Source organism: Salminus brasiliensis, chromosome 20 (genome assembly GCF_030463535.1).
Source record: "Salminus brasiliensis chromosome 20, fSalBra1.hap2, whole genome shotgun sequence".
In the NCBI taxonomy this organism is placed as follows: Eukaryota; Metazoa; Chordata; class Actinopteri; order Characiformes; family Bryconidae; genus Salminus; species Salminus brasiliensis.
In genome coordinates, this window is record NC_132897.1 from 11,837,701 (window position 1) to 11,860,731 (window position 23,031).

At 39.9% G+C, this 23,031-nt stretch overlaps 2 protein-coding genes across 18 annotated transcripts in view; one reads left to right on the forward strand and one right to left on the reverse strand.

The window, feature by feature from the left end:
* kcnt1b (potassium sodium-activated channel subfamily T member 1b) overlaps nucleotides 1-17,183 on the forward strand; it is a 103,013-nt gene extending 85,830 nt beyond the window's left edge. For 8 of the 17 annotated variants that reach the window (XM_072665024.1, XM_072665026.1, XM_072665028.1 and 5 more), the window contains 14 exons: nucleotides 269-374; nucleotides 1,015-1,187; nucleotides 1,718-1,789; nucleotides 2,902-3,036; nucleotides 3,180-3,291; nucleotides 3,634-3,738; nucleotides 4,146-4,247; nucleotides 4,674-4,757; nucleotides 6,286-6,414; nucleotides 6,626-6,646; nucleotides 7,604-7,901; nucleotides 9,427-9,489; nucleotides 13,847-13,931; nucleotides 14,559-17,183. In XM_072665024.1, coding sequence (XP_072521125.1) covers nucleotides 269-374; nucleotides 1,015-1,187; nucleotides 1,718-1,789; nucleotides 2,902-3,036; nucleotides 3,180-3,291; nucleotides 3,634-3,738; nucleotides 4,146-4,247; nucleotides 4,674-4,757; nucleotides 6,286-6,414; nucleotides 6,626-6,646; nucleotides 7,604-7,901; nucleotides 9,427-9,489; nucleotides 13,847-13,931; nucleotides 14,559-14,673 — 1,600 coding nt within the window. In that variant the 3' untranslated portion in view covers nucleotides 14,674-17,183. The remainder of the gene's footprint in view (nucleotides 1-268; nucleotides 375-1,014; nucleotides 1,188-1,717; nucleotides 1,790-2,901; nucleotides 3,037-3,179; nucleotides 3,292-3,633; nucleotides 3,739-4,145; nucleotides 4,248-4,673; nucleotides 4,758-6,285; nucleotides 6,415-6,625; nucleotides 6,647-7,603; nucleotides 7,902-9,426; nucleotides 9,490-13,846; nucleotides 13,932-14,558) is intronic. The other 9 variants (XM_072665033.1, XM_072665037.1, XM_072665040.1 and 6 more) reach the window with 6 other exon arrangements.
* Nucleotides 17,066-22,553, reverse strand: LOC140542161 (uncharacterized). The gene is made up of 5 exons (XM_072665042.1): nucleotides 22,532-22,553; nucleotides 22,192-22,226; nucleotides 21,708-21,782; nucleotides 19,092-19,295; nucleotides 17,066-18,931 (listed from the first exon to the last, which is right to left on the reverse strand). Exons 4-5 carry the CDS (start codon nucleotides 19,261-19,263, stop codon nucleotides 17,226-17,228), a joined length of 1,878 nt encoding a protein of 625 aa, XP_072521143.1. The 5' UTR covers nucleotides 19,264-19,295; nucleotides 21,708-21,782; nucleotides 22,192-22,226; nucleotides 22,532-22,553; the 3' UTR covers nucleotides 17,066-17,225.
* Between the last annotated feature and the right edge of the window lie 478 nt (nucleotides 22,554-23,031).

Below are 23,031 nucleotides of genomic sequence, written 5' to 3' on the forward strand. Positions count from 1 at the left end.
CAGTTGGTGGAATTGTGTCTTGGTAGCTGTAAATTGAAACTAGGCTCCAATATTCAGGTAGTGACCTTGTCATTACATTATTAATCTTAGTAGAAATTCCTAATACTGCTATCCACTAACTACTATGAAACTAATATTATCACTGCCATTTACCCTGCTTTTAAAATTACTTAACCAATGTTTTTAATGAAGTAATAATAAGTATGCCTAATAAGTAAGTATCTTACTGACTTGTTGTTTCTTCTTTCTTACTGTTTTTGTTGGTCAGGTATGTAAAAGGATATCCTCCAAATTCTCCATACATTGGAAGTTCTCCAACCCTTTGCCACCTTTTACAAGAGAAGGCTCCGTTTTGCTGTCTGCGACTAGACAAGGTGAGCAGCTGAAGTCAGTCTGCGCTGTTTTTCAAAGCTGTAAGAATCTCTCAAACATCAGTGGGAAAGAGAAGGAGGAGCAGAACCCAGAACCTTTTACACCAAGCTTTTACAAGACGGTCAATGACGTTTAAGTACTAAATATTATATAAATAAAAGACATTATATATAAAAGAAAAATTGCACAAAATTGCACTTTTGTTTTACCAATAATGCAATTCATTACATTATATTAAGGAGTTGCAAAACTGTTTCTTCTGGGAATATTACATTATTGGGGCATTATTACAATATTAAATGCTATATCTATCCATCATGAAGTTCTGGCAAAATATACAGAATTCTGAAGTACACTTACATATACTGTTATATAAGACTATATAGTTATACAGAATTTTACATTATATTATTTAAAATAAATTGCACAGCATAAATCTGTATATTCTGTACATCTCTTCTATTTCTACATATCTATATATTTATGCAAATAAACATGACACCCCATTACTAAAAGAGAAGAGATTATTATGTATATATTATATATGAAGCATATATTATGTATAGGCCCACAATTCTCTGAATCTTACATAGTGTGTAATTGTACTGGTCAGGATTGAACTACACAATTCCATACCTACAGGGTTGCCGCCATAACAGTTTCGAGGATGCTAAGGCATATGGCTTCAAAAACAAGCTGATCATCGTTTCTGCTGAAACGGCTGGAAACGGCCTGTACAACTTCATCGTTCCGCTCCGTGCCTACTACAGACCCCGGAAAGAGCTCAACCCCATCGTGCTCCTGTTGGATAATCCGTAAGAAAACTCGCTCATCATAATTTTGCAAACTGTTCACAAGGCACAAAAGAGGAAATCTACTGTAGAACTTTTTATTTCCTTTGACTTTTTGACTTTGACTGCTGTTAATAATAGCAGTTTGTAATGCAGCAAAAAAGAGTTATGAGCTGCGTTTCTTTACGATTGTTTAGGCGCATCAGCCAGCATTCAGCACCCTGAGTAGATAAGCCATAATGGCTTCATCACAGTATTTTTCCCCACACTGTTATCTGTCAGTGTGGTTCTGTCAGAAAGCAAAACAAGTTTACACTCATTAAGTTTCATACTCTCAGGACCATAAGGTTTCTGCTTTCTCCCTCTCCCCATCACACTGCCGATGTTTCCATGGCGATTTGCAACAGGGTCATTAAAGTTTGCACAGGTTTTAATCAGGAGAATGAAGGCATTCCATGCAGTTCTGTAAAGGCCAGGCGCTGCCGTTCACAGACAGTGTATGGAAGGCTGGTGGATAGATTGCATTATTCAGGCTGCTCTTTTTCTTCCTCCAGGCCGGATAATCATTTTCTGGAGGCCATCTGTTGTTTCCCTATGGTCTACTTTATGGCCGGCACCATAGACAAGTAGGTGTTTTCTGTTGGCCAGTTACTTGTCTGTCACATGATATGATCATGATCAATATCAATGATCATATCATGATCAAGTTGTGTTTCTAAAACAAATGTTTGTAGTAAACCAAGGCCTAGAAAATTATTTCCAAACCAAAAGTTCTTATTTGGCTGCCCCAACAAGTAGCTTTCAGTAGCCAGCAGGTGCTCAGCATTTGCTCATCATTTGTGAGATATAGGACTTGACCAGTATGTAATATTTGTTGATAAAATCAGTCAGTCTTAAGGTACAACACATTTATCAGCATCAGCAGAATTCCCACTGATAAATCTGGTTATTGGCTTGAACCAGTGTTCTCTTTTGCAGCTTGTATTTGTTTATACTAGGTGTATAATGATTCTCATGATATTTTGAACTGTATTTAAATGAAGAAAAATGATCTGTATCCATATTGTTAATGATCTACAAAGGAGATTAGAGCTGGGAGGAGGAAGGTGGTGATGGATGACATTCTGAAGAGGGTCGTTAGTTGGTGGTGGTTGCTTGCAAACCATGGCGTTCATAAATTAAGTCAAATTGAATTCATGGAATACCTGTTTGCCAGCCCTAATGCATTGTCATGTTTCAATACATTGTTACATGCCTACTAATCACAGTTTTCAAAAGTGTTTCAAAAGTGTTTTAGCAATCATTAAGATGCTTTTATTTGAATGTTTTTCGCTTATATTTCCAAAGTGTTTAAGAACCAATGCACTGAACTGAGGACATGCTTGTACACTAAGAGAAAAAGTGCAAAGACGTACATAATCACAGTTTGATCTTAAGACAGGTTGACGGTCTCTCTTAATGTCCAGAACATACTTGATAGAGTGTTTCATCACTGCAAAAATCAGGATTCATAGGAACGATTGCAGACTTCACAGCTGATAATGAGTTAAAAGTCACTCATTTCACAATGGTTGGATAGTGTTGTGGATAGGGCAGGCTTTAATTTCAAACTCAGAATTACAATAACTTAAGTTACACATACTAGAAATTGAACCATATTGGATGATTGTGTATATTGCACTGTACTTACAGAACCACAATAATGTGGTGATAATGTCTTCTGACCTGTTTCTTGCAGTTTGGATAATTTGCTGCAGTGTGGAATTATCTACGCTGATAATCTGGTGGTGGTGGATAAGGAGAGCACTATGAGTGCGGAGGAGGACTACATGGCAGATGCTAAAACTATAGTCAATGTTCAGACCATGTTTAGGTAAGCAACCATCTTTCGTAAGAACAGTAAGTGAAGAACATCTGTCAAGGATATTTACAATTGACAGAGAGGTTAATGGTCAAAATCTGGAAGTGTATAATATGCACTTTTAAGAACATGTATGTTTCTGATTGTTATTCCAGGTTATTCCCCAGTCTCAGTATTATCACCGAGTTAACTCATCCCTCTAATATGAGATTCATGCAGTTTCGAGCCAAAGACTGCTACTCCTTGGCTCTCTCCAAACTAGAAAAGGTGAAGCATCTCCCCCAACAAAGCACATTGTTTCCGCTGCCCTGATTATTTATGCATTTAAGTTATTTATACAGCGAACGAGGCCGAGTCCAGAGTCTTCTAATTTCCACTAGGGCTCTAATGGACAATAAAATGCAAAAACAGTAACTATTATAAATAAAAAAAAAACACACAAAATGACAAGATGTCTGTAATGTCTGAGTAATCACACTGAAATGCTTTGGACTGGTGACTGTTAGTGAAGTTCAGCCCATGCTAAATGATAAATGCAAGTGCATTAATAAATAATCACACAGCAATGCTTTAGACTGAAGTTAACTCTGTAAATCTGAATGATTTCAGAAACTCGTTCGTTATCAACAACTCGAAGTAGAATTCCTAGCTGGTAAATTCACTAGTAGCCTATGGAATTTCTGCCTCCCTCCGGCAGAAAACGATCCAGTGCAGGTAAAATAGCTCTTATTTCTGAGGAACACACAAACGCCAGATAGTGCTATATATTTCATTCCCAGGCCTATTGTTGCTGTCATGCAAAAACCTCATATCTCCAACATGGCAACTTTATAGGTGAAGGAAAAACCTTCTTAACATTTAGTGGGAAATCAGTGTGAAAAGATTTTATTCCAAGTCATTTTTGAGCATTTCTATCTGTCCATTTATCATGAAATTCTGATACAATGTAAAGAACAACTGCCAGATTCACCTTATGCCAAAAAGTAAAAACGGCAGAAATATAAAATCAAGCTTTTTGCAGGACAGCAACAATATGTTCCAGCAGTGTGATTTGCACAAGATGATCCTGATTGATTGTGTGATGTATAACACAGTTTGTTTATGTCTCTTTTGTATTTCAGATAGAGAGAGATAAGGGCTCCAATCTTGCCTTCATGTTTCGCCTCCCTTTCGCTGCTGGCAGAGTGTTCAGTATCAGCATGCTGGATACACTCCTCTACCAGGTGGGCTGTTTTTTCTTTCTTTCAGTACACTACACCACCAGGCTTATCTCTCCTGAACAGTGCACTGTATTCCAACACTCCTAACCTGCACTAGGAAAGAAAACACTGTGTAAACAGCAGGACGCAGTGTGATAAAGATTAGTGCTAGCGACATCCACTTACTTGTCTAATTAAGTGGTAAGAGTAGTGGGAAGTTTTACACATCTAGCATGTAAAGGTAAATACATCGTAGAGCTTTGTTCCCCTACATTCTAAGGCACCTTGGCAGAGGTCCCATGCTTCCAGCAGGTTCAGGCTGAGTGCTTGTTACTGTCCTCGGGCAGAGGATTCAGACAGAGAAGCAGTATTGATTTTGTGTGCTCTCTGGATTGTTCCATGTACACTTCCTGAGCTTTCTTTCTATCTCCCTCTCTCTGTTTCCTCTAGTCCTTTGTGAAGGACTACATGATCCCTATTGCAAGACTCCTGCTTGGCCTAGACACTACTCCAGGCTCCGGCTACCTCTGTGTAGTAAGTCTGAATGCACACACACACACCCTGTTTACGTTATACAAATCATACAGCATTATTTTCTTTGTTAGTGTGGTTAGTCTGAAACAGCAACTTACAGCAGTTCAGTCTAGCATTTTATCAGTCATGCTTGTATTACAAATGAAGGAAGACGCTAGCTAGCAACAGTACACAGTACATCACACTCTGCAATAAACAAGAAATTAATCACTCTCACCAGTAAGAGGAGTAAATTGAATTTGGGATTTAAAAGGTGGCATCTATCCAAATGACGCATAAGCAGAGAGGGGGGCAGTGTGAATTATATATGAGTTAAAATTTCATGCCCCCCCCCCAAAAAAAGAAAACAACTCTCATTTTAACCCATTTTAAATGTATTTATATAACCAAGGCAGGTTCAAATATGCCAAAGAAGAATAGTAAGTCCTTCTGACCATAACAACTTTACACTGTAAGCCCAGATAAGATCACCTAAAATGATTTTGTTAAACAAACAAACAGGTCTGTACTAAATGTATTTTAGAATATCTCAAATACTTTGTTTGAATAACTTGTTCTTACAGCCTTTGACACTGAGGTCATGTAGCCAAACACCAGATTATATAAACATACAGCCAATATAAAGTAGGGAACGACAACACACAGATAATGAGTGGGGGTGGTGTATGTCTAAAATGCAAATAGATTTACATGATATAAACATTATATGACATGTTACAGTTACTGCGCTTGTTTAGCAACGTCACTATAAGAGACATTATTACATCCAACATCAGTGCAGTTTCGTTTTTTCAGTAAGAAACTTGTCAAGACAGCAGCAGTAAGGTTTGTCTTCTCACACCACAAACAACGAAATCACTCTTCTCCTAGAGCTTCTATTAAGATATTAAGGTTTGTAGTGCCCTCTAGTGGCTGAGTTTAAAATGTACATTACACAAGCATGTAACAAATTATTGTGTTTACAATATGTTTACTTTTTTTTTTACAGAACTGTACACGTTTACCCTCAGTTTAGACAGTAAGATGTTACTGTCTGTAAAAGTGTGTTTCTTTAGTTTGGTGTTTGAGCTACAAGGTTAATGTAGCTAAAAAAAAAAAGCTTATAACTATCAATTAGCATCATTCATACTGTGTCACACATACTTGCCTTAATCACACATACTTGCCTTAAACCACATTCTGTTGTTATTTAATCTCAATTATTGTTATTTAGTCTTTGTGTTTTGGACACTGGATGACATGCAGTTTACGTTTTTCAGATAATTAACTGGTCTACAGTGAGCTTCCATTAATTATTATCTACAGTTAGCTGCATAACTCTAGTGCAAAACTAAAGGAGTAAAATTTAGACACTAAACATGTCATGGCTGATAACTACATTTGGAGTAAGAGGAAAATTGTGTAAATGTAATTATTCACCAAACTACAGCTTTAGCATGATGGGAAGAAGCATAACTCTACAGTGCTGTGCTATACATGAACTGTTCTATGCACATACAAAGTAATGAAGCTTTCTGGTTTGGAACAGATGAAGGTAACAGAAGAGGACCTGTGGATCCGAACCTATGGAAGACTTTTTCAGAAACTCTGTTCCTCCAGTGCAGAAATCCCCATCGGCCTGTATCGTACAGAATCTCACATGTTCTCATCGTCAGAGGTACAGCAAAGATGGTTTTTGTCTAATTTATTCTTGCTTGGCTTAAAATACTCCATAGTTTCCATAGTGGTTGCTGCTTTGCTCAAGATGCTTTTTGATTTGCTCATCACTTTCCAGCTGCTTTAGCTGTAGTCTAATGCTATCTCCTTCCAATCCTTCCCCATTTCGATCATTCATACCTTCCCATGTTTGTCCATTTGGTCCATCTCAGTTCAAGGAAGTTTGTAAGCAGGTAAGAAACTTCCAGGTTCACAACACATTTTCTCACCTTAATTTCTTCTACTTATGCTTCTCTCATTAATGCTCCATTAAGGACTCGCTGCAACTGCCAGGTTTATGTAGGATTCTGTAACAGTCAAGACAAATACACCACAAGGGCCTGTATGTGATAAATACTTAAATTCCAGCTTACGTATTAGCTACCCAATACTACTTAGTGAATAAGTCTTATAGGTGCCTTAGAATGGAAAATTGTATACAGGTGGGCATAGCTGAATATTAAGAGAATGAGAGATTTGTACTGTTGTGTCCTCCTTTAAATGAAAAACCCATGTAAATAAAACAGAGCTGTGAAATGGCCCAGGTCCAAAAGCCTAAACCTGTCTCCCTCTGCTGGCGTCGGTGGGGAGTTCATGCACAGGGCATGTGCTCCAATATGCAAGGGCTAAGCCCCGACCTTCACCTGAGGCGCATATCCAGCACACAGGTGCAGTTCATATTTATGCCCCCAAAATGTACATTTAGAGACTCACACCAACACCTACTTTTGAACAATATGGAAGTGAGTCTAAAGGCTAAGCTACAAGCTGGCTGGTGTTGCTGCTGCAGGCAATGACTGTGAGGAGCCATAAGAATGTGTGAGACATCTAGGTGCTAGGCTAATCCTACCAGACCCTACAACGAGCTTTTCAGCTAGCTACTTTAAGATTAAGCACTCAATAATAAGTCTTAACACAGGGGTGGTGAACTTCAGGCCCGATTCCTGCATAGTCCTTATCAGTCACACCTGATTCAGTTTCTCAGTTAATTGCCAGGTTCAGGAGATGTGTTAGAGCAGAGAAATCCACAAACCATGCAGACCTCCAGCCTTTATTGCACCCCCCTGGTTTAAGGGGTTTAATGCTGTTTTGCACTGTCCCTGCTTCTCCATCACACTAATTACTGCTGAACCTTGTTACCATGGTGACAGTCTCAGGTGTCCGTCAACGTGGAGGACTGCGAGGAGGCGCGCGATCGGCGAGAGTCCTGGAAAGAGAAAACCGCCCACAGGAACTCGACAGGCAGTGACCAGTCCGAGCATCCACTCCTGCGCAAAAAGAGCATGCAGTGGGCGCGGCGGCTGAGCCGGAAAAACACGAAGCCCCCCAGTCGCGCCGAACGCATCAACCAGCAGCGCCTCAACCTGTACAGGCGCTCAGAGAGGCAGGAGCTGTCTGAACTAGTGAAGAACCGCATGAAACATCTGGGTCTGCCCACTATTGGATACGGTGAGTCAGCGAGGATGGTGCTCCCTTGAAGTTTCGTGATTAAATGTTTGAAAAGAATATAGAGGGAAAATAATGTGTGAAAAAAATTGTGAATTTTGTTGTGTCCTTTTTTGTTGTGGCTGTCTATATCTCCTCACTATCTCCTCATTACTTACAACAGCGTTAATTTAACAGCTAGGTCTTCATATTCAAAATATCTAATTAGCATAATGTATCACTTATCCTCTATCAGGAGGATGCTAGGCTAATATTTCTAACAGTCCCTGGACTGATCTAATCTCTGCTAGGGTTTACTCTACTCTACTGAGTGGTGAGACAGTAACCATTTCATCTTATAATTCTAATTGGGGAGCTAATGTATCTAATGTACTACAGTAACTAATAGTCATTCCTGTGCAGGTTTACTGAATCTTATTTTGTTTGTGTTCTTCTAAAGCACATAAATTAGTTAATTTGGCATTTGTTTGCCAAGATGGGATCCGGTGTTGAGTCCAGTGTTTATTACCAAGGTTAGCCTGGCATCTTAAGGTATAAACTAAAGAAAATATACCTTTAAAGCCATCTCGCATTCATTTTAAATGTATGTTTCTAACAATTTCTGAAATAATTTATACCTTTGGAAAGGGCTACCATTATTATTTATTATTAACAAATAACCAAAGTTGAGCTAAATTGTATTTATCACATGTCAAATACACTTTACAAATAACAGAAATGTAAAACTAATTTCATACATCAGCAGTTTTGCAATTGTCTACAGTTACAAATGTAGCTAAAGCAGGTACTGAGAATTTAAGTAAAACTGTGTCGCAAGAAATGAGTTACAGCTTATTACTGAAACCAGTACTACAGTCTATAGATATAGATTTTTTTTTATTTTAACATATTATGAATCTTGTCCTTTATATTATCAGTTTTTTTGTTTTCAGAATGGACCAATAGAAATGCTCTAAAAGGGCTTAAAAAAAAAAGAAAAAAATGTTTTACATTGATTTCCAAGGTGTTTTTCTCTTCTCCTGTAAAGTTGACGTTTTGGAGCCACACGGTTTTTGCAAGACAGTAATATGCTGAGAGTATGTGTGTTTCGAACAAACAAACAAACAAATAAATAAATAAATAAATATGGCTTGGTAGCTTATAGTGATATATTTGTGGCTTTGCCTTTCCCCACATTCTGACTGTCCTTTCACTGATTCTTCTTCAGTCTGTCCTGCACACTCTAAGCTTTCCCTTTTTTCCTTTCTCATTCTAAGTTATTTTCAGTAATCTCACCCATTCAGTTTAGAAAATGAAGAGCTTTTATACGGCTGAATGATGATGCACTGTTGTCCTTTGGTATGAAAGCCCAGATTATCCGGAATACATCATATTATGAAATTTTAATATTGAAAGACACATTTCAAATGGATGGCTAAATTTTCTTAATTTCTTATGCATGATCAGTTTTCTTCTGCTTTGTGTGATCTTGCTTGACCTCTTGCTTTCTTTTTCTCTCTCTACTTTGCTTCTTTCCCCTATGCTGTAGAGGACGTAGCTAATTTAACTGCAAGTGATGTGATGAACCGAGTAAATCTAGGATATTTGCAAGGTAATACAACAAAACGCCACTGTGTCTGTTGCCTTGTCCAATCCATTCCACTACAGCCAGTTTAATTTTACAGATGAGATTAGTTACATTAGTGTAATTCTGAATTGTGTGGTGAACTGTGTTAATTTAGTAAAATTCATCCCATTATTGAACATATGAAGTCTCACTTATCGTGTAAGTATTGAAGGCTCACTCCACCATGTTTCAGTATAGAGTTGAATATTTCTAGTGTGATTCATATCTTAGCCAGAATGTAGCTGATATATGAGGGGAACGTGTCTGTTGTAATGAAACTGCAGTGTTGCTCCTGTCATTGATAAAGATCATAGTTTTTTCCCTGCTTGTTGATTGACAGTGTGATTGGACATTATGAACATTTATATTGAAAAATGGTGGAACAGTCTTTAAGTCCTTTGCCTCATGTATTGATGACATACAGACAGCATACCAAATCAAACTAAGCCAATAATGTAATTTGTATATTAGGTGTAAAGAAGAAATTGTGGGGATTAAAGAGACTGTTGTATGAAGGCATAATGATATTGAAATCATAACAAAATCGCAACAGCTTAATTTAATTTAATAATATTACAGGCTGATATGTGATGAGGTATTTCTTGTACTTCAGAAAAGGTGGGGCGCTGTGATTAGGACCACTATTTTTACAGTTGGACCACCAAAAAAATAATCCAGTATACCTTTTATTATTAAAATCTTAATATAAAAGGAAACAGAAATTGAAAAGTCCACAAACTATATACGACAGTTTTAAAATTGCTGCGTTGACATTTACCAGTCGAACAGTAACTGTGGGGTATTTTCTAAGTGCAGTCTGGAACCCTATAGAAATAAATGTCTCTGTAGATGTAGGGTTACTTATTCCTGCATACCCTACTTCAGAAACCCAGTCCAACAACAGTTACCGGGACTGGTGAAGGTTAAATGCATGAATATAATTCCTGGCTTATTAAGATTAATTTGAGTAATGTCTGCTTTAGAACATGGAACATGATTAAGAGTTAGTGCTCTGAACTGCAGGTTCAGATAGAATCATAAATGGTGCAAACCAGTAGGTTAAACTTAATGTTGGTCTCAAAAATGGATTTATTAATGGTACACAATGCCCAATAGTACATGATACAGTTGGATAATGAATAAAGTAATGAGAACATTAAAACACAAAGTGGCAACTGCCATATATGAAAAACACCTATGAATAAATAGCAGAGAGAGTACAGCAAGTAAAAAAAATAAAGATCTAGAGAAAGAGAGGCTGTGACGGAGAGTGCGCCAAAATAAGGGTTTGGGGTTCCGGTGAGCAGCCCCATGAGACCTACCCCCGGGACCTTTTCCTTTGAGAGGGACTAGTACTTCATCGCCTGACTCGGTTTGTTTTCGTATGCTGCTGTATGTCAGATCTTAAGTACTTCTGTTCACTTAGTTAACTCATTTACTTTTCACAGTATGAAACAGCTCTGTGTGTTTCTCCTTCGGTTGCCCAAGGACCCAAGTATAAATTATGTTGTTTGCAACACACAAACATATTCCCGATCAGAAATCATCCACTTTTTGCACAAAAAACCCTGCAAGTGTTGCAGGCAGCCAGGCTGCTCACAGTTGATAAAGTTGCTGTCCATTTTGCCCCTTTTACTTAAGACTAGTTAGTGATGTAGTTGTCTTTTTCTCCTGAATGGTACTATCTGAAGAGGGTACCTACATGACAGAGGGTACGACAGGTACACACCTAGTTATAGGCACCTGATGATGATGATGATGATGATGAGGATGATGATATGACATGTCTAAGGGCTTTGGTTTCAGGATGTTTTTGGACAGAGTGGAGTAGAAAGCATTCTGCATGTGTTGGGAGGGTTACACCTGATCAACCCAGTTTTAGTAATACGATCATGCTTTTAAGTCAACTTTGATTTTCATTTTAAACCCACTTTAGAAGATATCCCAGAGCAGTGGTCTCTAACCTCCCTTTTGGAGAGCTAGCTTCCTGCAGGCTACAGCTCCAACCCAAATGTAACACACCCCCTTCAGCCAATCAAGCATTTCCAAAGGCAGTAAATAGTTGAGTCAGACGGTTTGGATTGTTTTTGGATCCAGGAGGTTCTCCAGAAGTAGGAACGAAGACCACTGTTCTAGATGGACCACTGGGATGATTTGAACACAGCATTTTTTTGGTTGTTTTTCACTCGGACTCTACGCAGTCCTACACCTGGAGACAGCCCCCTCCCCCCCTTTTCTTTTTCTTAATCTATATTCAATCCAACACTACTAATGTATTTTGCTTCACTCTGATTGGTCGAGCCTTGGCTTGGTGGGTCTGACAGATGCTCTGAGCATGCCTCTATCTGTGTGTCAGTCTCCATGTATGTCGACTTAGAGGCTGCGTGTGTTGGCATGGCAACCTGGCAACGTGCGTGAGGTGGTCTCTTGGAATGCCAGTGATGCAAAGGGCAGGTGTACTTGTGGGTGAATTGCCGGGTGGTTGAACGAGTGATTGGACGGTTGGATGGATGAATGGATGGATAGGTGGATGGGTGGCCGCGGACACCGTCTGCATGCTTGGGCGCATGGGAAGCGCTTGCAGCTGCATGGGCGTCCGAAAATGCAGCCTTGTGCGGACAGTAACGGTCAGCCCTTTTTTCTCTTTCATCCGGCCTGACCTTATAAGTGGCTCAAACAGGTGGGTTTGGACGAGCAGAAGCACTTTGTCCCAGAGCTTGAGCCCCCCCACCCCCTCTCCCCAGCATCACACTGCTCAGTCACTCACACACAGGTAAAAAACACACAGCGCTGGTCCTGAAACCCAGCCGACCAACCCAGCACAAGTCTCTGAACTGGTTTTCCAGACACTGAATCCTCTTAACGTTGTGCTGAATGGACCTCGCTCTGCCCACAAATGCATTTTTTTTCCATAGTTACTGTTGTAAGGTTGAACAAGGTTACAAAGTGTGGACAGAAACTATCAAACCCAACAGGAAAATGTAGCACACAGCTCTGTTTTTGGCAAAAAACAGAAGTTTAAGGTAACAGGTATCTATTTGCACAGTAAAACACCAATTAGAATAAATACTAATAACATTCCTACAAAAAGTTGTGGTTGTCCATCACTGTGTTCATTAAAACATCTCCAAAGCTCTCCTCATGGTTCATAGTTCTCAAACAAACACCCGCTTTGGTAGATCAGTACTCAATGATGTTAAATCAGGGAAGCTGGTTATGGAATTGAACACATCCACCAAGTTAGGCGTCCAGGAGAACCCCAAAATCAAGCTTTGTTCTTCAAACTCGCCAGATCTCAACTTCTATCTTCACAATGAGAAACTCTTGTTACTTGGTACTGTATTTATGTTCACCTGCATCTGTTCTGTAATCTGGATTGTGTGCAGTAAAAACTGTTACTGCTGAGAGAAATGGTTTTGTGCTTAGATGCCTAAATCTTTGCACAGTACTGTCCTTAGATTTAGAGTACACTATTAATCTTAGATATTGTTATTTGCAAGTGTCACTTTTCTAGTGTAGTTTTTGCATGTGGCAAATACAAGCTTACATTAGTATTATGAAAATAAAGTGATATCGGAATTGGGTCTGTAGTGGCAGATAGTTGATTATAAAGATTTGTTAGCATCGGACAGATGACTGATTTGAAAACTATAAACTCATTGTCAAAAAGTGAAAAACAGCTGAATTCGAGATGCAAGGTTTTTTTTTTGCTACAGCGATGAAATGTAAATATTATTTGTAAATATGATAATAATGTAAATAACACTAATAAAGGTAGACGTGGTCCCAATTTGTATATTTACATATTCATCTTTGTATATATCACACATTAGTACAACCCTAGTGAGCTCAGAGGTCAATTGGTCATTGTTGCTTCTATCCTGCCTAGTGTAACAGCTTTAACCACTGTTACTAAAAAACTTTGTTATTTAAGGATTTTAAACAAAATAAAGTACAGTTTTACATTAGGTTGAAGTTTGTCCAACCTGGCAACAGATTCTGAAATTCTAAAAGAAAGCTTTTGTGGCAGAGTGTGACTAGATTTATTAAACTAGTAATATGATTCTCAAATGGAAATCCTTGTTTTTAGTCCAGAGCTAGACCTAATAACTATCTAGAAAACAATCAATCAGAGAAAATGTTCCTTTTTCTTTTATTCAGTACTTTTGATGTTAGATTGCTAGATTTTAGTCTTTTTGAAATAGTACACATTAGTTTGTCACATATTTGAAGTTTGACTGTATGGTAGACAAGTCTTAATAATGCAAATATCTTCCCTGAGATTTTTACTGAGCATTGAGGTATGCAAAACATTAACTGGGTTTTTTTGTCTCCATTGCAGATGAAATGAATGATCATCAGAACACTCTGTCCTATGTGCTCATCAACCCTCCTCCAGACACTATTCTTGAGCTCAATGATATTGTGTAAGTCATTATTTTGCTAGTGATTCAACCAAGCTACCAGTCTATCATGAATAATCATCTCCATTATAAAAAAGAAAAGACAATGAAGAGGCAACATTAGTCGAAGTGTGCACAATGCGTGACATGGTCCATGTTTATCTGCCCCAGAGAGTCCTATTCTGTTGGCAGTTCTCCTCTACAGGGTACAGAAAAGCTGTATCTGGGAATGTCTAGACAAGCTGTGTATGTGTGCATATTTGCACATTTGTGTCAGCAATGTGTGCAACTTTAAGTACGGAATGCATTAGTTTAAAGGTGTCCACAATCATTTGGACATATAGCATATATCTGAACATTACATACATCTCCTTTTCTTTCTCCTCTGGTGAAAAGGTAGTTTGCATGCCTTTAGTACTGATTCATTAGCCCCCTCTTCATACACACACGTCTGATGGATTGTTTTTCAGTAAGGGGACATTTGGCCAGGTCAGGTACTACACATTATATAGTTTTCCCTCTCCAAATGGACCTGCTACTCCAGGATCCTGACTGGAAACCACTGACCTGGATAGAAGTCTCAGGGGATTCGATTGTAGGGGATACTTTATATATATATATATATATATATTATGACTTTTCCCCCCACAGGTACATCATCCGCTCAGACCCATTGGCCCACGTACCAGAGGACCTCCCTGGCCAGGCAGGAGCCAGACTGAGGCAAGACTATGGTGCAGAGACACGAGGAGAGACCCATCTCTGATGGCTGGAGTTCAGCTGTATTTCCTGCAGACTGCCTCTTCTCCGGAGCATGTACGATGAGTGCCTCCTGACCCCAGCATAAACAACCCACCATCCATCAGACAACCGTCCAAGCACGCTGCCTGCTAAAGCCACAGGTGCATCACTTACAACATCCAGTACTTTGGGTGAATCCCAGTTTTGTGACCCATACGTGGAATCTGTTGGCACATGGTAGCACATGGAGTTCCTAGGATGTGGTCATTGTACGTTTTGTACTTCAGACAGATGGAGAGGTGATACGAGAGGTGGGTTGTGACATAGGGAGTCGTTCTGGACCAAAGCCCTTTTCTTTCTCTGGGCTGCGTATGAACGAGAAAAGGATCATGCCTGCCAGTCGGGTGGCATAAGCACTGATGTGGGAAATAAAATTAAAGTCGCCGTGGAGAAGACGTTCAACCACCACAGTACTTAGAAGTGATCCGTTTTGTATATACATGTAGGTAGACATCCGTTTACATGCTCACTGGTTCTGCAGTATTCATAAGTATTGTTTTGTCTTTGAAGCACAAGCCTTTAGTACTGCCCAGACCCCAGTGAAATCAAGCTCTTTTAATTAGCATCAAGAATCATTTTAAACTGACATCTAGTTTTAACTTTTAAGTATGAAATCACTTATCGATCCAGGTGGAAACTTTTATCATCACATTGTAAACGCAACACTAATCACCTTTAGAACTAATATTTTGAACGTATCTCGGATGCAGATGAAAGGACTTGTATTGTTTGTATGAATGTGCTTCCGCCACCTCAGAGGATGATGGATTAAGATGGATTGCTCAATTAGAACAGGATAGAAACTAGTGTTTCGGATCAGTCGTGTAATATTCCACAGAAGGGCTGCTTATGGGAATTCGACAACGCGTCCAGGAGGATATAATGGAGAGTATTTGTAATACACACACAGTTAATTAGGCTGTTATTTCCATTTGGCCTAAAAACTAACTTTCAGTTTTTTTTTGTTTTGTTTGTTTTCTGTTTGTACTTAACATTACAAGGAGAAAATATGTACCAGATTCTCTTTTTGTCAGCATGTTCATTTGCTTTCAGTTCAGACATTTTGTTACATTATTTAAAACTGTTTCTATTCAGAAGAATATCTAGAATCTGGCAGATTTTGCACTAAGCTCTGCTGGGTCCAGCAGAGTAGCCTAGTACAGCATGACCCTTTAACCCTAAACTACACCAACGTGGCAGTTGTATAAATGTAGACATTTCGGTTACTGTTTTTTTTTTTTTTTTGGGCACAGTAGTCTACAGTTTCCTACTTGTTGCATGTGATTTTAAGGATATATGGGGGAAACCAAATACGCAAATAAGCTTAGAATAGTTTTCTGAATTTTCAGGGGAAATTTTGATATCTATAGTCAGAACCACAGACTTTTTGAATATTTTTATTTCTGTTAGCCACTTAGCCAGTTGATCTAATTATGATTCATATATTGAGCTAACACACCAAGCAGCAGGATGGTCATTTTCAGGCTTGTCACTACACTCTTAGTGATTCCCATCGTTCTTGCATTGAGCTCTGCATCCTGACCAGAAAGTGAAGGCGGATACTCGCTACCTGCCAGTCCATCTCAGGTCAGCTGGCAGGAGAAAGGCCCAAAGAGCCAACGTTCCAGAATGGATAGACATCGAATAATTGTCCCTATTAAACAGCCATCAAAAGAACTCTAATAATATTTTAATATTTGAGCACTTATTTTTTTTTGTATTTCTTCACATCAGTGTTTTAGGGTTTTGGAGAGATGCCTAAACTGGGCTCAACTTCCGGCCCTGCGTTTACACACATTCCTTTGAGTAAAATGTGACTGACCGGAGGACAGTCAATGCTTGTCGTCCACCGGTTACCTCAATTGTCTTGCTCATGGTGACTACCTTAAAGTAAGTCAAAGGAACTTCAGTAGGTGGACTGTTTGCATTTGATAAGTTTCTTTTGCTCTGCTCTCATTTGTAAAGGGTATGCATATTGTGCATGTTAGTCTAGCCTATTGACTTCCTTTTTAAAAGTTCCACATTCTGTGCTCTTGCCAAACCAATGACCACTTCCAACACAGTGGTACTTTACAACATATGTAGTTTATGTGAGCATTTCAATAGAGGTAGAAGACACATGGATCGTGCATGTCCTTATTATTGCCAAACTTCTGAGAGACCCATGTTTACATTTGCTGGCTCCTGTTTTTTTGTTTGTTTGTTTTTTTTTTGCAGAACGGTGCATTGTAAAGAAGAACTGATCCATTTTTGTACAATTTCTTATATGAAGTGTCTGCACTTCCAGTATGTATGAATGATTCAATAAATGCTGCATGCAGCCAGAAAACAAGATGTTCTCTTACAGGGTGTCAGAAAGGCATCATGGATGGATTGATTTTTAGGTACAAAATGTGAAGGATTAATAATTTTATTTCTCATACTAATACAAGTGAGAAACACATTTAATTATTTGTTGTAAAACATTTTTCCTCATGTTGTGCTTATGCTGTGGTTCTTACAGTGTGTTGAGCATTTTTACTGGCTCTTTCCAGATTGTTTCGGTTTTTGTTTGTGGATGTGGCTTTGCCTCCAGCGGTCTCGTGTCCAGCGGCCATGGTTCTCCACCACTTCATGCAGAAGATCTATGAAGGCATATTCATTATCCACTAGCAGGTTGTCATCAGCAGGAGAACCTCCAGAAGGTGGTGCCCTTGAGTCACAGCCAGCCTGATCCCTCAGTCCTTCTCTAAATGGTTTCTTCCCTTCCGTTTCTCTTCTCTTCGACTGCCTCCCTGATTTGGACATCACCTGTTCACTCCTGGCAGACTGATCAATCATTTTTCTTCTGTTTGCTCTTTTTCCATTCTCAAAGTCTTCACTGGTGTTCACCAATTCCTTCTGGTCAGCTTTTAAATCATTCTCTTGACCTAGTGGACTGATAGGGACCAAGTCAGAACAGGTCTCACTGTTAATTAGAAGGTTATGACTAATAATGCTGGACTGTGCTTCATCATGTACCTCAGCATAATACTGAGCTGAGTTGGGCAGCTTCTGGATGCAAGAGCGAATGGTTGATTCACACATTTGCCACGGTTCCACAGCCTTGTGTGCTGGCACTGATCGAGAGCCACTGTCTTGTGGGATACTGCTGGATAGAAGTGTGTTAATTTGATGTTTCGGGCTGCCTGAAGAGGTACTGAATGGGATTGTGCTGATTTGATGCTTGAATCCAGTGACATAAAGGAGCTTGGGGAAAGCACTGAGGGCTTGATGATTTTGGGTCCACTGCTTTTTCCACTGAACTGCTGTTGGAGGCCAGGTCAGCACCCTTCTGATGGGCTTTAAAGGCACCTGTCCAGTGGGAGCTTCAGATGGAATCTGCTCTGGCTTTGGGCTTTGGTTTTCTGCATTAGCCCCAATGGTAAGGTAAGGTATGGTGTCCGAATCCTCTGAAGGCAGGACCGTGACATTGCCTGGCTGAGGGGACTGAGGTCTTCCTGAACTGAAAGTCAAATTATCTACAACTTCCACAGAGACCTCGCCACTCTGCTGAAATTCCTGGTTCTTAGGGTTTATTTTCAAGGTACTTCTCTCATTCTCTTTGTACTTTTCTTGTGTTTCTAATGTAGTGTTGCCATCACCTACTTCATCAACCTGTGGATGTTTCTTTTCGATTATGGTCAATCTGTGCAATTCATTTCGATCTGTTCTGTCCCCTTGTTGTTCCTTGATTTCACACGTTCTATCAAATAACTCCTTATCATTGCCACCTTCATCCTCCCTCTGATGGTTCTCTGTTTTTACCCATTCAGTATCCAATTCACCACCCTTAATCAATTTCTCTCCAAGATGTTTTTGGTCTTTCACTTTTGTCTCTGGCTGCTTACCACAGTCGGTTCTGGAGAGCACAGGTCCTGCTGATTTGGCTCGGTTACCAATTTCTCTTCTATGATATATTCCTGAGCCATAAATCTGGAAGATTTGTGACACCCTCTCAGACTCCAGCATTGTCAGGTCCTGCTTTAGTAAAACCTTAGTTCTGTAATATGGCCTTTTCTTTTTCAGTTCAGGAACAACAGCGTCTACGTTTTCTTGTGCTTCTCTACGGGCCGATCGGGCTTCTTTTCCACATTGTGGTTCCTCTGGAAAAGGTTGGATGGTCTGCAGGTGCTTCAGCTCTCGTTTTCTATGATACAAAACTGAGAGAACACAGATGACAAGTACCAGGGCACAAAGCACCACTGGTAGAAGACATTTATTAGCATTCGTGGTATTCCATGGTGTAATTTGGCTGTCCAATGGTGCCTAGTAAAACACTGTTATATGGTTAAGATTGTACAAATGGCACAATGCACGTATTTGCTGCACACTCTGTCATTTCTAATGCTAAAGAAAACTCACCTATCAAGCTGATGAGAACAGACCAATCCATTTGTGGTTTAATTGGTGTTTGTTGTAGAGTGAGGTTGTAGCCAACTGTTGGATCTAGAGGTGTGCTGGGTTCTACACATTTGGACACATTCCACACAGGTACTCCCCTCAGACATGCTGGGCTGTCACAGACCACCTCCATCTCATTCTCCAACAGAGAGGCCTTTTGGAGTTCTGCATGCAGCAAACAGATGAGCACCCAGCTATGCAAGTTTACACTGTACACCAACCTACACACAGTGGCCATTTTATCAGCTGTGCTACTAAGTACACAATCTTTAACTTTTACCCCATCTGTTGCTACACAATTGATTATTTATTATCCAAATAATTGAGTTTACCAACCAAATACATACAGTCAGCAGTGGTACTGACCACTGACAATTCTAGAGGACAACCATTTCAAATTGTGCAAAGAAAAAAAAGTCCTTAACCTTACAAGGTGAACCAAGACAGGAGACAGCTTAACATGCACCTACATGTCTCTACAATGTTGGGGTCACTGCTGCACCATCCAAACAACAGTAGCCAGTGAGTGCAGGTAAGTCTACTTAATTTACTGGTATTTCAGGGTATATGGTCATGCAAGTATAAAACATAGCACCGCCATAAATGCTATGCATATATTGAGGAAGGGTTGCACATCCAATGTGAAAGAAACACCCCCTTCTTGGGTGTTGATTAGTGCTGTGAGGATATGATCACGTTTAGCCACAATAGTATCTACAAGTTCAGCACATGAATACATTAATTAAACTGATGTCCTATGCAAACAGGTTTAGGTCTAGGAGAGCATTGCATTTAAAAAGCTTAAGACATTTAAAAAGCATTTGATCCCCTGAAAAAAACTTTTGTATGAGCAAGTTGGTGTGGCGCAACAGATAAAACCACTAGTTGTCACTGGGCTACTACACCATGTGGGAGACCAGGGTTTGAGTCCCAGTCTGGGTGATCAACATGAGTAGCTTTTTCAGTCGCTCTGGATAAAAGCGCCAGCTAAATGCCACAAACGAAAACATTATTGCTATGTGGTTGGTGTGGCGCAACAGATAAAACCACGAGTTGTCGCTGGGCTACTACACAGTGTGGGAGACCAGGGTTTGAGTCCCAGTCTGGGTGATCAACATAAGTACCCTTTTACGTCGCTCTGGATAAGAGCGTCAGCTAAATGCCACAAACGAAAATGATATTGCTATGTGGTTAGTGTGGCGCAACAGATAAAACCACTAGCTCCCAGTGAGCTACTACACCATGTGGGAGACCAGGGTTCGAGTCCCAGTCTGGGTGAGCAACATGAGTAACTTTTTTAGTCGCTCTGGATAAGAGCGTCAGCTAAATGCCACAAACGAAAATGATATTGCTATGTGGTTGGTGTGGCGCAACAGATAAAACCACTAGCTCTCTGTGAGCTAATACACCACGTGGGAGACCAGGGTTCGAGTCCCAGTCTGGGTGATCAACATAAGTACCCTTTTACGTCGCTCTGGATAAGAGCGTCAGCTAAATGCCACAAACGAAAACAATATTGCTATGTGGTTAGTGTGGCGCAACAGATAAAACCACTAGCTCTCTGTGAACTAATACACCATGTGGGAGACCAGGGTTCGAGTCCCAGTCTGGGTGATGAACATGAGTAACTTTTTCAGTCGCTCTGGATAAGAGCGTCAGCTAAATGCCACAAACGAAAATGATATTGCTATGTGGTTGGTGTGGCGCAACAGATAAAACCACTAGCTCCCAGTGAGCTACTACACCATGTGGGAGACCAGGGTTCGAGTCCCAGTCTGGGTGATGAACATGAGTAACTTTTTCAGTCGCTCTGGATAAGAGCGTCAGCTAAATGCCAGAAACGAAAATGATATTGCTATGTGGTTGGTGTGGCGCAACAGATAAAACCACTAGCTCTCTGTGAGCTAACACACCATGTGGGAGACCAGGGTTCGAGTCCCAGTCTGGTGCGCTACACCAATAAGAGTCCTTGGGCAAGACTCCTAACGCTGCAATAGCCCGCCTCTGTAATACAAATAACTTCTAAGTAAATGTAAATGCATGTGGTTTGTGTGGTGCAACAGATAAAACCTCTGGTGTGCTACACAAATTCGAGTCCTTGGGCAAGACTCCTAACACTGCATTGGCCCACCTCTCTAAAAAAAGAAGATAAAAGTTACAATAGAAGGGGTGGGGGGTGGGTGGGTTTCACTTCAGTTTCAACTTGTTACACTGAGTCCTTTCATTGGCCACCTCTATAAGACAAGTAACCTCATAAGTCATACTTACATACAACCTTTGTTTCAAGACAAGTTAAGTCATACTTATATACAACCTTAGTTTGTTTCCTTCCTACAACCTTACAACTTTTTTTTTATTTAAAGTTGTATCTGTGTCAGCAATGGGTACAAGTTAAAATAGTTGAACGCAGAGCAGCGGTCCCCAGGTGGTCCAGCGGACTAAGATGCTATCACTATGCTCAGAGGGTCGCTAGTTCAAATCACACTCATACTAGCCAAGGCCCAAGAAAGCACAAGTGGCTCTCTCCCAAACATTTGGACCTATAGTTTTAAAGTGTTAAAAGAAATTCATATTCACCTTTTAGGTAGACTGTAAACTCTGTGTAAGAGCAGTTCCAGGGGTTTCCACTCAAACGGATCTTGGTGCTGTTGACTGGAAGAAGGGTGTCCACAATCAAATGACTGAGCTGATTATTGGAGAGGTCCAGATGTCTCAGCATACCCAGAGAATGAAGGGTACCAGTGGGAATAGTTTTTATCCGGTTCTGGGACAGGTCCAGTCTGAGGAGTCCTGATAGGCCATAAAAGGCATCCTCATGCAAAGCTACAATGCTGTTATTGGACAAGTTAAGATACTTTAGGACCTCTTTGTGGGTGAACCAGGCTGAGGTGACTTGGGCGAGAGCATTATTGTACAAATCAAGCATCTTCAGGCTTTGGAACTTGTCAAATGCCCCTGGAGATATAGCTGTTATTCCAGTTTGTCTCATTGAGAGACTAGAAACAGAAGCCAGATTTGTATAGTTGAACACAGTTGAATTTATCTCTCTTATATTGCTTACCCAGAGCACCAGAGAAGTCAGGCCAGGAGGATAGCCTAGAAAGACAACATAGAAATGATTACATTGGATAGATATAGAATTTGAGCTCTGTAGAACAGGAAGTTTTTATAAGAAACATGCAGTTTTGACATTAAATTGATGGCATTTGGTATAGTGTACATTTAGTTCCCAGACCAGGCAAACACCACACTACAACAAACGACTCCTTGGTCAACACTCCTGATGCTAAGTTAGATTTACTTACCTGTAAGACTTTGGATAAGAACTTCAGTCAAATTTCATAAATGTAAATGAACAGCAACTGCTTAGTTTTTTGAATGTCAGGTACAAAGTAACTTACTTGTTGGTATCTCCTTGCACACATAGCTCTCTGTTAGCAGACAGTGGTCACACCATGCCAATCCCAAACTTGGCAAAATTGCCCAAATCTTGAAAAAGCCTGCAAAGACAATAAAACATAAATAAATTAAGTGTTCAAATGTCTGTTTGTTTAAAACTGGAACAAGAGTGAAACCTTACCTCTCATTTTAATGTCCCTTAAGACTTTGAGGTGTCTGTCCAGTGACCATGCAGAAAATACCTGATGTTACAAACCACCTGCTGAGTTTAAACTGTCAGTTGTCATGGAGTCTTCAAAAGACTGTCAAGGATACAGCAGCTACCGCTGAAGCATGGCTCGAGATGTTCCAGTTGGGTAAAGCTGGTAGACACCATGCGAAGACAGGAGCTACACCATCTCTAAACACATTTATGATGATTGATGAACAATGCTGCATGCAAAAACCCATTAAAAAATGTTACTGTGTAAGAATGGATAATAATTAAAAAATATGAGCAAAC